This window comes from Tribolium madens, unplaced genomic scaffold (genome assembly GCF_015345945.1).
Source record: "Tribolium madens isolate multiple individuals breed KSU strain unplaced genomic scaffold, Tmad_KSU_1.1 Scaffold_71;HRSCAF=194;Tcas5.2_LG6, whole genome shotgun sequence".
In the NCBI taxonomy this organism is placed as follows: Eukaryota; Metazoa; Arthropoda; class Insecta; order Coleoptera; family Tenebrionidae; genus Tribolium; species Tribolium madens.
In genome coordinates, this window is record NW_025401041.1 from 268,329 (window position 1) to 284,509 (window position 16,181).

General features: G+C 30.5%; 1 protein-coding gene across 4 annotated transcripts in view; it reads left to right on the forward strand.

Moving 5' to 3' along the window:
• Positions 1–2,761: 2,761 nt before the first annotated feature.
• LOC123008963 overlaps positions 2,762–16,181 on the forward strand; it is a 17,760-nt gene continuing 4,340 nt past the window's right edge. The window contains exons 1-4 of one of the 4 annotated variants that reach the window (XM_044405042.1): positions 8,094–8,223; positions 8,325–8,610; positions 13,788–13,942; positions 13,991–14,709. In XM_044405042.1, coding sequence (XP_044260977.1) covers positions 8,219–8,223; positions 8,325–8,610; positions 13,788–13,942; positions 13,991–14,709 — 1,165 coding nt within the window. In that variant the 5' untranslated portion in view covers positions 8,094–8,218. Of the gene's footprint in view, positions 3,197–7,962; positions 8,224–8,324; positions 8,611–13,408; positions 13,697–13,787; positions 13,943–13,990; positions 14,710–16,181 lie in introns of those variants that run through there. The other 3 variants (XM_044405041.1, XM_044405043.1, XM_044405044.1) reach the window with 3 other exon arrangements.

Genomic DNA, 16,181 nt, shown 5'->3' on the forward strand with positions numbered 1-16,181 from the left:
TGTCTGTTTTCATTCATGAGGTGTATTTTTAGTAACGTTTTCGTGTTTTTTGTTTGGAAAATTAATATAATACAATTGACCCCTGTATGCATTTATTTTAATTTGTTTTTTTTTAAATTCGAGTTTCAGAAATCAGAAATTTTAAAATAAATATAAGAATTAGTAAGAACAACTTCCGAGTATTTTATTTAATGAGAAGTAAATTTATACTTTAAATCAAAATGAAAATATAAGACAAATCCTTTAATTTTGCGTCGAAGTGTATACATATATTTTCAATAGCAGTACATTCTTTTAAGATAAATCATGGCTTTCACCTACCCCACAAAAAGAGTTGCGGTTAAATCCGTTTTTCGAAATTCAGAAGTAATTTACTTACCTGAAGATTAAAATTACCAAGTACACAACCAGCTAATTTTCGAAAACAAATGATAAAGTTTAACCCTTAGCGCATTTGATTTTACCTGGGTAGAAATTTGAATATTTCCTTGAACGGATTTGCTAAAGTAAAGTAGATCTAGAAATATTTGGTGTATCTAAAAATATTCTTGGTGTTTTTTCCAAAGCACTCTTTGTAAAAACGCATTTTCTTAATTTTGATCAGCATGTAAAATTTGATAATAACGTGTGATACATCGTTGTAATCAGCAACAAAAAGACTTTTCAAAAATACAGAAATCAAATATGGCATCCGAAAGAAAATCCAAAGTTGAGTGTTGTAACTCTGATATCAAGAACGCTTTGGAAAATACGATGACAGATTTAGATTCTTTGTGAAAAAGGGCCTTAAAAACGACCTAGTTAGAAACGTCGTTTAGTTTTCGGTTGAAAAAATAAAAACAATAATTACAAATTTCCGTTTTTTTCTAATAATTTAAAAACTAAAAATGACACATTAAATTTTCTTTCAGAATATTGTTCAACATAAAAATGCGCAACTTTGCCCTACTTTAATCGACCTCGTATCTCTTATAAAACTGAGATCCCCATGGTGGAGCTCGAAAAACAAACACCCTGTATAAAGTAAATAGTTGTGATTCTTACATCATAACTTTCATGAATGTTTTTTTAGTGGATTGCGGTTTGCATTTTAAAAAATAAATGTAAGAAATAAATTGTAGAACTCAAAAAAAATTTTTTTTAAATATTTGATCCTTGATAAAACTTCGCATTTTTATAGCACATACTTCATCATTCATCAATTAGTTTTTCCAAAAAATAAATAGTTTATGCAAAAAACGTTTGGTTCCATACGTTTTATTCACCTGGTATGTATGTACATACATACATACAGGGTGCTTCATTTGGCTATAATCTTTTCATTCGGATAAGAAGTTGTCTGCAAACTACAAATGAATTTTAGCGAAATTGTTTAAAGTGATGTGATCTGAAAACTACAGATTTCTTAGAATGGCTTAATTACTAGGTTATTAAAATGGTTTGTCTAAGGCAAAACTAGTTTGTTTTTTGTTTATCGTGTGCAGTTCAAGATGCCGAAAATACAAAGTTTAGTATACACGAGGATAAAAATTTATTCCAACTTTGATTTTTTATTGTTAAAAGTTTTGCATATCGATATAATAGAGCATATTTCTTGATATCTTGTGCATATTTTTTGGATCCGCAAAGTAACGGTTCGGAGATATCAAGGATTATTCGTTTTTTGAAACATTTATTTGCAATCTGTTCAAACAAAAAAGAGAAGAGCTTCTAGTACAAATTCTAAAAACTTTCCGAAACTGTTTGAGGGTCCATGTTTATTAAACCTTTTTTGTTTATTTTTGACCTCCTCAAATATTTTACAATCTTTTTTTAACAATCTGTATTTATGGTAAGAGTAATAGCGTCCCGCTGTGAAAGCAGTAAAATAATTCTGGATCTACTTTAAAATTATGTAATTTGGGCTTGTAAAATTTCGTTGGGATATTTGCTTCAAATCATTTGTCATAAATCACACGTCTGGTTTGCGTTTAAATAAAAAAGCGATTATTTTGCCAACCAACTTAAAATTTGTAATTGTGATACCAGGGTTTGATACGCTAGTAGGTACAGATTCACTTTGTGCAAAAACTTTATAGGTAAATATTAACAGTTAGTATCAGAAAACTCATAAAAACAAATTGGATATTAATTATACATACTACAGTGACCTGTATTTTTTAAAGGATACGATATAATACTACAGGTTTCTACAAAAATGCCTATTTCTAGTTTTCTACACTAAATCGTAATATAAGGTTATTATTATTAATTTGGTGAAACGGGTTTCACACAACGTTATAATGGACATTTTTCCATAGATGGCAACTTAAAAAAGAAATGAGCTAACATAAAAGATTCTTTAAAACTCGCGCCCCAGAGAAAAATCACGCCACACCTGAGGCCGTCCATAGCCAACATAGCCAAGTGAATCGATTTTCTTTGTTTATAGGTAGGACTAAGTGGTACTTTTATTGACGTTTGTCAAAAATATAAAGCTTTTATTTAATTTATTTTTCATTTCATTACTTATTATTGATCATAACATTTTGTTTCCTAAGTTTATGCGTTTAAGTTAAGACTCACCGTGTATATTTTGTTCGACTTAATTTCGAATTAAAATTGAAATTTGTTTTTGTGTCAATGAGCCCTAAGAATTCGTAAAAGAGAATTTGAAATTGAAGTTGTTTTAATCAGCTCTGCTGCCAAAATCCAGTTTTAAATTTTGCGGGCAATTTTAAAATAATTATTTACCCACTTCCTGATAAGAAATAAACTCTCAATTCTTATCAGGAAATGACACAAACAATGTTGAAGTGAAAATATTGTCGAAAAAACAGTTACGGTAAAAATGTTGCGTCGTGTGAAAAGTTTCACATCTAAGAAATATAAAAGTACCGACGAATTAAAATCGATCACGCCACTAAGTCCCCGAGTTCGTCCCAAACGTCGGCAACTTCAAAAGGAAAAATCCATATCGTTGGAATATGTGCCAATCCACCTAGATTTGGAGAAAAACGATCTCTTCCTAAAACAGAAGGAAAAAGCCAAACACTTTGAAATCAAAGAAAGTGTTTCTCCGAAACTCACCAGAAGAAAGTCTATTTCCTTCGATGACGAAAGGTTTAGGAGTTTGCGTCAAAGTCCGGTGGCTATCAGAAGGACGAAGTTTTCAACGAGGGAAAGATCACGATACAATACAGTCGATGTCATAAAAGTAAGTTGAGTAATTGACAAAAGTCAAGCTTATTTATTTTATCCAATTGTTGCCTTTAAGGAGTAGGTAGAAAGAGACTGACGTAAGCTTATGTTTTAGTCATTACCGGAATAACTGCTTTGGCTTATCTTTTGGAGGTATAGCATGACGAAAACTATAAAACAAACTGCATAAAAACAGGAACTTACAGTTCCTTCATTTTTTTAGTTTAAATTTTGACACTCTTCAACAGGTCAAGACTTTTTATACAGCAATAATGGAATAAAGGTTGATGATCAAGATATTAAAATATGATAAAAGTTTGCCCAAGAAGAAATTATACAGGGTGAGTCATTTATTATAAAGACCCTAATGGATTTTTAGACGCAACCCACAATACATACTCGTAATTTGTTATATTAAAAAAATAGATTATTACTTTATTTAAATCAATTTATATAAACAGTGAAAGCTATCATAGATATCTTTGTTTACAAAGTGTGGCGCCCCAGGGAAAAATTTCAAGTAAGATAAGATACCAGGAACATGGAAAAAAATATTTAAAAAATTCTATCTGTCAAAATATTTAAAAAATTCTATCTGTCAAAATTTTTTTTTTAACATTTGACATTTTTTATGTCAGTATTTAATGATACTGATGATCTTGTACATGTTTTTTATAATTATTTAGTAAAAGTACAAATTTTGCCAATAAAAGCCACAAATAACATTAGAGAGAGTTACAAAAAAAAATATTTTTTCAACAGAAATAGAGTCAAAGTGCAAAATTTAAACTTTCATAACTTCTAAATTTTTATAGATAGAATCTTTTTAAGATTGTTTTCCATGTTCTTACATGGCATTTTTCTCAGGGGCTTGAGTTCTTTAAAAAATTCAAACAGTACATCAATTAACGCATAGTGATATCTGAGAATCTATTTTGGATTGCGGCCGAAAACCGGTTAGGGTCTTTATTATACAGGGTGCGCCAGAACTCGCGCCCCAGAAAACAAAATAAGGTAAGATGCCAGGAACATGAAAAAAATGTTTAAAAAAATTTATCTATAAAAATTTGGAAGTTATGAGAGTTTAAAATTTGCATTCTGACTCTTTTTATTTCTGTTGGAAAAATAATTTTCCAAGTTTTTTTGCTACAGTCTATTAGAAGAGGAAACAAAGAAACTGTATCCTAAATTGCAATTCTGTTCAATTTTACTTGTGACTTTTATTGGCAAAATTTTTGTATCTTTACTAAATAATTATAAAAAAACATATACAAAATCATTAATATCATTAAATAGACACAAAAAAATGTCAAATGTCAAAAAATAAATGTCAAAATTTTTTGACAGAGAGAATTTTTTTCATGTTCGTGGTATCTTATCTTGAAATTTTTCTCTGGGGCGCAAGTTCTGGCGCACCCTGTTTATGACTCACTCTGTATACCGAGTGACTGCAAATTATTGTGTCAAAAAATCGAATGGCAACATTGAATTATTGTCAATCCTTCTAGTATGTGATACCAGATTGTTTCAGGTGAAGGCTATATCAGCCGCTCGGAAATGAATCATAATTGACTATAAAAGGGTGTGAATTATAGTCAAGTATGTGAATTATAGTCAATGTTGCCAAATCAAAAATGTTACTTGAAATAATTACCATCATAAACTTTGTGAGAAAGCGAATTGATTTTTTTCTCAGTGATGATGAAAAAGCTACAAAACACTTTTGGTGTGTTGGAATGTCATGATCTAACATTCTGTAAAATTATGTCTAACAGTTTCACAACCACTCTCTATTTTAATACATATCATATGAATAGAAAAAGTATGGCTGTTACTCGTGAAGTTATGTGAAACACCTTGTATCGGGTGGTTTAGAACTCGCGCCTCAGAGAAAAATGCCACCATGTAAGATAAGATACCAGAAATATGGAAAAAAATTCTATCGATAAGAATTTGGAAATTATGGGGATTTGAGTTTTTCAATTTGACCTTATTTATTTTTGTTGGAAAATAATTTTACACGTTTTTTTTGCTACAGGCTATTATAAGAGAAAACAAAGAAGCTGTCTGTATACAGTCTGATTCACTTATAATAAACACCCTGACCGATACATTCTTACAGTCAACTTTGCCTTTGGTACAGTTGCGAAATCAAAATTTCGGGCAGTATTGTCATTTTCATAATGTAAACTCTAAAACAACCTTTACATCAATAACCTCATTTTTGACTCTTGTCATGTTTATGTCATTTTGGCTAATTTACTTTCGAAAATAGTGGTTTGTGTCATAATAATGGGTAAGCAGCAGATCAAACCGATGATTTAATTACACTTAGTACAATTAATAAATTTCCAAAGACAGACAAATTGTTTCATTAGCAATTTTTAAAACAAGAAAAGGAATTTTCAAATGTCAGTCATGACGAGAGTAAAAGGTAGTTTACAGTAAACTTTTTAAAATGATAGAAAAATACTGTCTGAAGTCAAAGTAGTTGTTGATATGTCATTAGTTAAATTTGACAGTGTCAAAAATTTCACTTTCTTTTTGCCTTGAATTCAAAATGTACTCAAACGACTAAAAAACTGACATGATCTTGATAAGTAGAGAATGTCACAAAATGTTGTGGCTGAATCTGTACCGTCAATAGCTATAAAAATTGTCAAAGATATCACATGTATCTATGTTTATATCTTTGAAAAATTTCAAACAGTACATTAATTAACGCATAGTGGTATCTGAGAAGGTATTTTGGGTTGCGTCTGAAAATCGGTTAGGGTCTTTGTTATATATGACTCACCCTGTATGTATGATCATCGGTAACAATAAATAGACATAAAAAAGGTGAAGTGTCAAAAAATAAATGTAAAAATTTTCTGGTGTTTCTGGTACCTTATAATTGGTACTTGGCATTTTTCAGTAAAAATTTAGGTAGGCCATTACGCTTTGCACATTATACCAGTTAATAAATCTATTTAAGTACTTGAACGCCAGACATAGTTACAAAGTAATAAACCACACATGTACGACAAATTTTTTCTTATACAGGATGCTCTCGGATTGATTTTACGCTAAAACTGCAAAGGAAAAACATTTTTTGCTTCACCTGAAACGAGCAAATCTATAATTAAAACTTCATTATTCTAACTCAATGGAAAGAATAGTTCATTTTTCTCTTAATTTTGGACTTATAATTATTTTTCTCTGCGCTTTAAATCTCATCACAGTGGTGGTTCAATAAAGAGGCTATTCACAGGGCTAGACTGGAGTAGCAAGGCTGTAAGAGAATCATCTGTAATTTTAATTTACAAGGTAATTTAGGTATAACACGTAACGAAAAATTACTATTAAGTTTTTTTGTCTACATTTTTACAAATATTTTGAAAAATCATCCTTTAAGTTAAATTTTTCGCTAATTTTACTTGATATTTAATTAAGTAAGCGTATCTTTCTTTTTTAAATATGACACCTTACATATTTCTTTTTTAAAATGTTTAAAATGAAATTTTATTTATTCATAATCACTATACCGATTGCCGATTCTTAAGTAAATATGTCATTGTATGTCATGGTCGGGAAGTAATTTACTTGAGATAACCAAGGTTACAATGTAATTTGTTTGCACAGCAACTGTCAATGCATCATTTTTGAAAAAAATATAAATCTCAGTGGGAATTTATTACACCTTCGTGTTCTGTGAAATCTTAAAACTACGTCTTTCGGTCATATATCTAAGCTCTCGTAATGACATATTTCTCTTCGGAGTTGTAATATAGTATTACCCAAACTCTTTTTTTTTTTAATATTTTTTAAAGGTTGCCTAATAGATACAGGGTGTGTCTCATCAAATTATTTTAAAATTTGAGGTTGTTGCTCCTCCTATTATATCTTTTTATATCTTTAGAGCCAGTGCGACCCTGATGATTCAGAGTTTATTGTTTTATATACGAGTATACCGTGTGTGCCTGAATAGGTGAAACGTCTCTTGTAAAAAATTAAAAAATCTAGATTTAAATTTTCATCTTTAAGGGTTCAGTCCTGCTTGGATAAAGACTAATTTCTAACATAATTTTAGTTTTGAAAAATCAAGTATGCTTGAAAAACTATTTTTTTGTCGAGTAAAGTGCCTTTTGTGTTACAAATACGACAAAATTTTTTAAAGAAAAGTTGTCAAGAATCCACATCTAGGCCCGTATGCCAAATTTCAAAATCATGATTTTTTATTTTTTTTTAAACAAACATATTATTCACAAATCAAAGAATTTTATTTTTAACAGTTCTTTTATTACGAATAAAAAAATATATTTAGATTATTAGTACTAAATAACTTTAGACGTATTTGTTATTGATAAAAAGCAATTATCTTGAAAAAAAATCATAGTTAGTCGATGAGTTTGAAATTTAGGATAAGGACTTGATTCTAAAAAACTTTACTTAATAACTTTTTGTTGTATGTGCCACATGAAAAGCACTTTACTCAGAAAAATAGTTTTTTTGAAAATTTCCAAGGCATATTTAATTTTTTTAAATTAAAATTAATTAGAAATTAATCTTTAACCTAGCAGGAGTAAACCACAAAAAATTAAAATTAAAATCTAGAATTTTTTATCTTTTACAAGAGTCACCGATCCAGGGACACACTGTATAATGCTGATATCGCGGGAAAGTTTTAAAAACTTTTCAGCGTACTCTTTTCTACTATTTATGTCAATTTGCATTTCACTGGAACAAATTAAAATTGTCGAAAGGCCGTTGCACCATAACTATTTACATCGTTAAATCCAGTAGTAATTATTTGTTTAAAAATTGCCTGTACAAGCATTTCCTCCGTTTTATCAATCTGGGGAGATTGGGGAATCGCTTATCTTATCAGTCTCAGTATTTAGTTGGCGAGCCATGAACCAAAAATTGGCCAAAATCGATCAAAAAAACCCAAAATGTGGCATCGAAGTGGTGAGATTCGAAAGCAACAAGTCGGGCTTCACCCCCCGCACTAACCTAATCAAGAGCAAATCCGACTGGTACATCAACATCCAAAAAGATGACGTAAGTCGCTAGTATTTAATTGAAGTTAATTATCCCGGGATGAGTAATAATTTCGTAAATGGGAGCGCCGCTCTTATCAATGAGCTCATTATTTGCTCAAGACGGATGCGGTCAGACACGATGTGGAATCGGTGCGTGCAAGAGTGGCTTAAAGATTTGCGATACGAAGTCGAGTGCTACGATGACTTCTTCCCCATGGCAGGGAGGATCAACTTCGGGAAGGTGTGCAGGGTGTCGGTGAGTTTCAGCGACGCGGTGGAGAGGCTGCAGGTCGTGCCGGTGGTCTACGAGTGGCTGGAGCCGGAGGATTTGGCCGAAGATGTGCTATTGTGGAGGAGGGAGTTGAGGTTCAGATGTTGGGATGAAGAGGAGGTTTTTGAATGTGAGGTACGAGAATTCAAGGACGGATTCATTCCGGGCCATTAGTGATACTAATAAAGCGCTACCGGAAGAATTATTCATACCGGAATGCATTGAGGAAATTTTGGTCAACGAAAATTAGTGACGTAGATGCCTACATATTATGAATTTCACTTTTGTTATGTGTTCGGTTTATTGGTTTGTTTATAATGCGATCTAAGTGGTAAGTAGTAATGAGTTTATTTTGAATTAAGTCATTATCACTTTAGTACTGATAAGGTAAGCAGAATGAAAGTGGACAATATTTTTGTGGCACTTTAAACTTTATGATCAAAACAAATCCTCTTGTGAACACATTAGATTGCTTTTTACAGCTATTTTCACGTCAACGTGAGCGGTAATTACATTTTTATTTTTCACGTGTAGATTTTTGATTAAGCAAATATGTGTATAACGATGTTATGTTTTGTAAAATCATAGATTTTTATTTATTTACAGTTAGTTCAAAAAGTAACTGAAAAACAATTTTTTTTTTAATTAAATTATGGACTATTTTTTTTAATGAAAATAGCACATAAACAAAAATACAGTGTGTGCCAGAACTCGTGCCCCAGAGAAAAATGGCAGGAACATGGAAAAAATGTTAAGAAAACTCTACATATAAAAATTTCAAAGTTATCAGGGTTTAAATTTTGCTCTTTGATTCTATTTATTTCTGTTGGAAAAATAATTTTCCAAGTTGAAACATGAATCCCAAATCATATTGGAGTACTTTTTGCCCAAATTGTAAATCTGTTTAACATTACTTGTGACTTTTATTCGCAAATTTTTTGTATCTCTATTAAATAATTATAAAAAATCATATACAAGATCATCAGTATCATCATTAAATAGACATAAATAATGTCAAATGTCAAAAAATAAATGTCAAAATAAATTTTTTTGACAGAGACAATTTTTTTAACATTTTTTTCATGTTTTTGTGTCTTATCTTACTTGAAATTTTTCTATGGGGCGCGAGTTGTGTACATAAAGTCAGAATGTGTAAAAAATCGGAATTTAAATCCTTAAGAACTAAAAAGCTATTAGCTGGATAATCACTAATCAGGATGATTAGGTACTAATTATTATAAATAATTTTTCCTAGTTTATCTTAAAGTCAGTTTACATAGACTTGCATAAAAAATTCGCTTGTCAATATTCTAAAACAAATAACCGTTGGCCAAGACTTCATAAAATTATGTTTTTCCTTTATTGTTTTGTTGCAGTTTTTCTTAAGTGCTAATAATAATATTGATTAAAAATTCGTACACTGTCATGTATAGGTGCTGCATTTTGGATGTCCGAATAGGGAATCTCCGAATCTAAGATGTTTAGCCAAAAACGAGTGATACATTCTGGGGCTCATTTTTTGAGAAAATAATATTGGTTAAAACCGCATCGGCGCTATCGTCTTTTGTTTTCGACTTACAGACAAAAGTTGACATTTTGGCAAAATCTAAAAAAAAAATATATCTTCGTTATTACAGAAGATGGATTTGAAATATAGACATTATAGAGGCGTTTTTTTACGAAGAATTTAATAATGTAGTTAACATTTTTTTTCAGTCATTAGTTTAGCCGTAATAAGATAAACTTGTATTTTTTTAAATGGAAATCATAGGCGGTTTAGGCAATTTTGAAAAGCTTATTTTTTTCTGATCTAAAAAATATATATTAGCAAAATGATATTACAGTAGAGACACTGGTTGAATAATATGGTTTAAATCTTTTTAGTTGAAGATGCAACATTTTTTTATGGCCAACTGCAAACAAAAATCAAAGATAATTTTTTGCTAAAAATGTATTATAATAATTTGTTACAAATATATATTTTTTAGATAAGAAAAAAAACAAGCTTTTTAAAAATGACATAGCCATCTATGATTCCCATATAAAAAAATACAAGTTTATTTTATTATGGCTAAACAAACAAATGAAAAAAATTGTTAACTACATTATTAAATTCTACGTAAAAAAGTGCCTCTATAATGTCTTTATTTCAAATCTGTGTCTTCTATAATAACGAAGATATGAATTTTTTTTAGATTTCGCTAAAATGTCAATTTTTGTCTATAAGTCGAAAACAAAAGACGATCGTGGGATGCGGTTTTAACCAATATTATTTTCTCAAAAAATGAGCCCCAGAATGTTATACTCGTTTTTGGCTAAACCTCTTAGTTTTGGAGATTCCCTACTCGGACATCCAAAATGCAGCACCCTGTACAAAATTGCAAAAAATTAAAAATCTTGCGAATACCTACTTGTAAGAATATTTTGGCTATCGCTAGAATCTCAACGTCATGCATCTTAACAATACTTTTTAATAATCAATCCACGTTTTCAGCATAAACAATCCAAACTTCGATGCATACAATTCAGTCTTATATTGTCTTATAAGTCATAACAAACGGTTTTTTATTTAGAATGATCCAAAAATTATTAAAAATGTCTATTAATTAGTTAATAGTTAAATTAATAATATGACGCGTGATGTTTGTTTATAAGAGTTGTCATAATTTGATTAGTTGCAAAGCAATCTGATTGTTTTGTTCATGTTCTTGCTAATTATAGTGTTGCTCTTTACTCTCAGTCTGAATCGTTTGCGGATAATATAGTACTTTTACTCCTAATAACTTAATATACTATTGTTTTATGGCACAAGTTTGTTTTTGTAATTTTTATGCAAAACAGGGTAATTTTAATGTTGTGAGTTGTGGCAAATTTCAATAATAATAATAATCGCACTTTAATAACTACATCAATGAATTTTTACTATATTATAGCATAGTGGCAAACAGTCCATCGTAAAGCTGATGCTTATTTACGATTTCTAATAAAACTGAACATATATCACCAGATGTTTCGTTTCTTGAGAGATAAACCTTTTTTGGTTAAAATTTGATCACAAACTCTTTTTATTTAAATTGTTCTTTTCGCTTAATATCACGCTTACTTTATTTCAAAATACCTTAATATGGACCGCGATAAAACTTGCCTTACTCTGTATGAAGAATTAAAAAAAAATATTTATAAAATATTTACCTGAAGGCGAAACTTAGTCTTCCTTTATTTTGTAACTAACTTGTACTATTTCATTTGTTGAGTTTATTTTACGTTCTTTAGTCTTTTTTTTTTTTTGATTTTCTAAAGACCACATTGTAATTTTGATATGTTGATATAAAATAGAATAATAAATACGTAGGTATTAACCTTATTTATATACTATATATAACGTTGTTATTTTTTAGTCCTTCTGTTAGTAAAATAATTCCAGAAATATTTGAAAACAGAGTTAATCACTTTATGAGCAGTGTCATCACCTAAACCCGAAATGTCCTGCTACCGAACTTAATCCTCCTAAAAATATCCTAAACAAGTCTCTTCTGACTAATAGAAGAAAATAGGTTCTTATTGGATTTTTTGATCTATTCGAAACTATTCCAAAGCATCAGCACAAAAAACCGACCAAATGCATGAAACGACTACTTCGGTTAAGTTCGGAAAATCTTGGTTATGAGCTCGGAACGCAACTTTAAGAATTTATTAAAAAAACCTACTGGTTCAAAAACAATTTTATTTTATTAGAAGTCATTTTTTAATTAAAAAAAATTGTAACAGTATATTACATTTAATTTTTCTTTTTTTGCAAAACTCAAAAATTACAAGAAATTTCGAAAAATTTTATTCTTATAAAAACGATCGCATTTTTATAGCACCTTACACTGCACAAATTATTTTTTTTTATAAAGTAATTAGTTTATGCAGAAAATGCTTGGTCTCATACTTTTTATTCACCGTGTATGTAATAAATTACTTGTATAGGGGACGGCGGTTCAAATTATAAAGGGAGACCTTTACACTAATCATTAATTTAATGTAAATGTCTCCCCTGAACCCACCATTGCATAACTCCTAAACGAAAAATAAGAACTGTTTTTACAGGTTTTGTTGAGATCTTGTTGTAATTAATAAAAATATACCGGGTAAATAAAAAGTATAGAACTAAGCGTTTTTTGCATAAAGTAATTACTTTACGAAAATAAATCGAAAAAAAAAATATATATATATATACATTATATATATATATACATATATATATTCGTATGACAGAAAAAAAAATGAATTAAGGTTAAATAGTTGTATAAGACATTTTTTTCTAGTGTTTTTCTAGTAACATAAAATTTCTCTGTAGGAATGTGGAAAAGTATCTACTACTCTGCTACAGTGCTACATCGATATACTTAGATGGAAATATTATTTTTGTGTAGAAGATTTTGATAAGTAAAATAATTTCTGATAACATAAATGTTATTATTATTGATACCACTTGTAGGTGGTTCTATCAAAAAATCTTATTTATAATCTATATCTATAATAATACAGTACTTTGGTCCTACAAAGTTATTACGTTTTACAAAATACATATGCAAATTTAAAACAAGAAGAAGCACTGGGAAGTAGAGTAATGTTGATCTTTGTTTTTGTACATGTATTATCAAAAATTTTGTTATTTTCTAATAAAAAATATCTAACGTTCTAACATAAAACATTGCACTTATTGCCATTGGAAAAATATTATTATTTAATATTTAAAATAAGGTTTTTTAAAGTAAAAAATTATCACAGAAACTCGAAAAATTAGATGTAACTAATTTTGTGTAAACTGTCAAGGACGCGTTTTCTTGTTTATCAACACACCAACTGCAAGCAAAGATAAACGCAATTTATTACATATGAAACTCAATACCAAATACCAGTAATAGTTTAAACCACAGTTATGCACTTGACATACAACAAACTGTTTATTTGTGTTGTCTATTTATTTTATTTTTAATTCTTTTTTGTCCCCTATTTTGTGTCCACTTCCCGTCAATTTTTTACTTGGCGCGCTTTTCCGCCTCCTCTTAGTCAGAGTGGGGCAACCACATGTTATCAACCTTATCATTATCACAACAAGCGGGCGCAGTGCCCAAGTTATTCAATCCGTAATCATGTGTTCCCCAATTAAACAATGACAAGAAATTCATTCCAATTCAACACTTTACCTGAAAATGAAAGAAGACAATTACAGGTAGAATTTCAACTAATGCTTAGACTAAAAAAATATTATCTCGTAACCTTCACTTCCGTTTGTTTTGTATAGTAATTAGCGTTATTTGCAGGATTTGTTTACCGAAATCGATAGTGGCCCCAAAGATGAGAGTTGTAGTAACAAACCGCAAAATTTCCCGGTGTTTGAAGAGGAGGAAGAACCAGTGCCTCTCAGAAAACCCAGTGTTAAATTGACGAGACCGAAAACATACTCGTCTACAGTAACGTAAGATAAAAGAGTTGGTTTTAATTTTTTTCTCATTTGAAATTTTAGAAAGAAAATAGAAAAAAGTCATTTTGATTTTGAAGGAGTTAAAGGTTTGGAACTTGTAAATGAGCGGCACTGTGTGAAAGTTGGCAAAGAGGACACTCTTCGGTTAGATGGCAAAGAGTTAAAACTCCTCAAAGGAGACGAAGAAATAGTAATAAAACCCAACATATCTATGAAAAAAGGAGTTAAGATGATAACTAAAAAAACATTGGAAATGAGTGATTTAGATAAGAACATTTACTGGCTCCAATTTAGTTCGACCAAAGATGCCAAACTTTTCATTGAAAAAGAAAAATCTTTTCATGCTTTGCCTTCCACTATCAAACCCATGGGACCACTGTGGCAACTCCGCAAATTGCTTAAGAAGAGATCCAGTCGGGATTTGCTCGAACAGAAAGGAATTATCAAAAACGAGCCAATTTTTGGCAACACTTTGGACGAGTTAGTTGATGAGGAGCATCCTGTACCGGAAGTAATCACTCGTATTGTGAAACTTATCGAAGAACCGGAAAATATCACGAGTGTGGGGTTGTATCGAGCGTCGGCAAATCTTGCAGTGGTTCAGAACATTCGGTTTGAAATAAATTGCGGCCGATGGGAGATTTTAGAGAAGCACAGAATGGATGTTGATGTGCTGGCGGGGACTCTCAAGTTGTTTTTTCGGGAGTTGAAGCAGCCGTTGATTTCGTGTGAAGTCTATGAAGAGTTGCGAGAAGCGATAAGTGAGTTTTTGTGTAGATTTTTTTTATTACACCGTTATGAAAATTGAAACTTTTTTTACGTGATTCGAAAAATATAGGTAATATAGATCACAGTTTTGCTTATGATTGAATTATTCTATCACGTAAAATAAAAAACGAATAAAATTTAAAAAATATTTTGTAATTCACTACTCCAAAAAAATTAAAGGAACAAAACATTTTTCTAAATTTTTTAGTGATTTTTGAAAGGCTGTAACTCATCGAAAAACGGTCATATGTATCTAGATTAAGAAAAAACATTTTAAAGCCCTAAGTTTTTAGTTTTTAGATCTTTTGGCAATTTTTTTTTTTTTGGTGTTACGGTTATCACGCAATCCTAAGTAATAGCGCAAAAAAAATTTTTGTTTTTGTTTTTGATCCACGGAGGTGGGGATTTTTTTTAAGTTAATGTTAATGCATAGGCCGGATAGCATGTTCATTTATCTTTAATATGCTTTTTCCATATTCTTTTTACGTCAATTTGTCGGTGAGATATCTGACTTTAAATAAAATAGTATCCTTTTGTCTTTGATCATCGATATTTCAACAACCAATGACCATACAAAGAATACAAGTGTAAGACAAGGTTTTCCACCGTAATTTTTATTTTTTTTTTCTCACTTTTCTTTAGGGAATGGCAATATTATCCCTGATACTTACATCGTTTTCTAATCTCGAGTAATTTACTAAATACGTTTTTATAAACAGACCTCGAGAGTTTTTCTGAGAAAACCCATAAAACTTGGAATATTTACGAGGGTCAAGTCAAGCCACCCCCGAGTGGTCGATGATCGAAACCAGATGTCTTTAAGACTGTGAGAACCAATTCTCTAAAAATCGTCGAGTTAGAATTAGTTTTAACCCACACTTCATCGGGGTAGTTTGAGTTCGAGTGTGAGTGTTTATTACAAATTATTATTCAAAGGTGAGTTTGTCACTGAGTAATCTGGATTCCATTGGTGTGAGTGAGTTATCACTGAGTAATCTTGGTTCTATTGGTGTGTGATGTTTTCCAATCCAATAAGAGGTAGAGATTTATGATATTTGCCATATCAACGGTAGGGTGAGTCGTTTAATAATTATTTTAATCGCTGTGATGTTGATATTTATCATTGTTGAAAACATTCATCAGAAACCTGTGTGAGTATTGAGTAGAGTATCAAACTGTAGTTGATTTGATGCGCTATAAATCAGTTGATGGTATTTAATTGGAAGATATTGAAGTTGATAATATTTTATGAGATTGATATTTGAATTGATTGTTGATAATTGATGAATATTATTAAGTTGAGCCCCGACATGTCGAGCTAAACTGTGTTAGTCTGTCTATTCCTTATTAATCCAAGGTTAAGCTTGAGGCGGGGCGGCGTACTTAAATGCCCATTGCACGCCGAGATTAACCCAACAGGGGACGCTGGAGGATCGCGGCGTCGTGAGGCCTCCAGGTCTGGTTT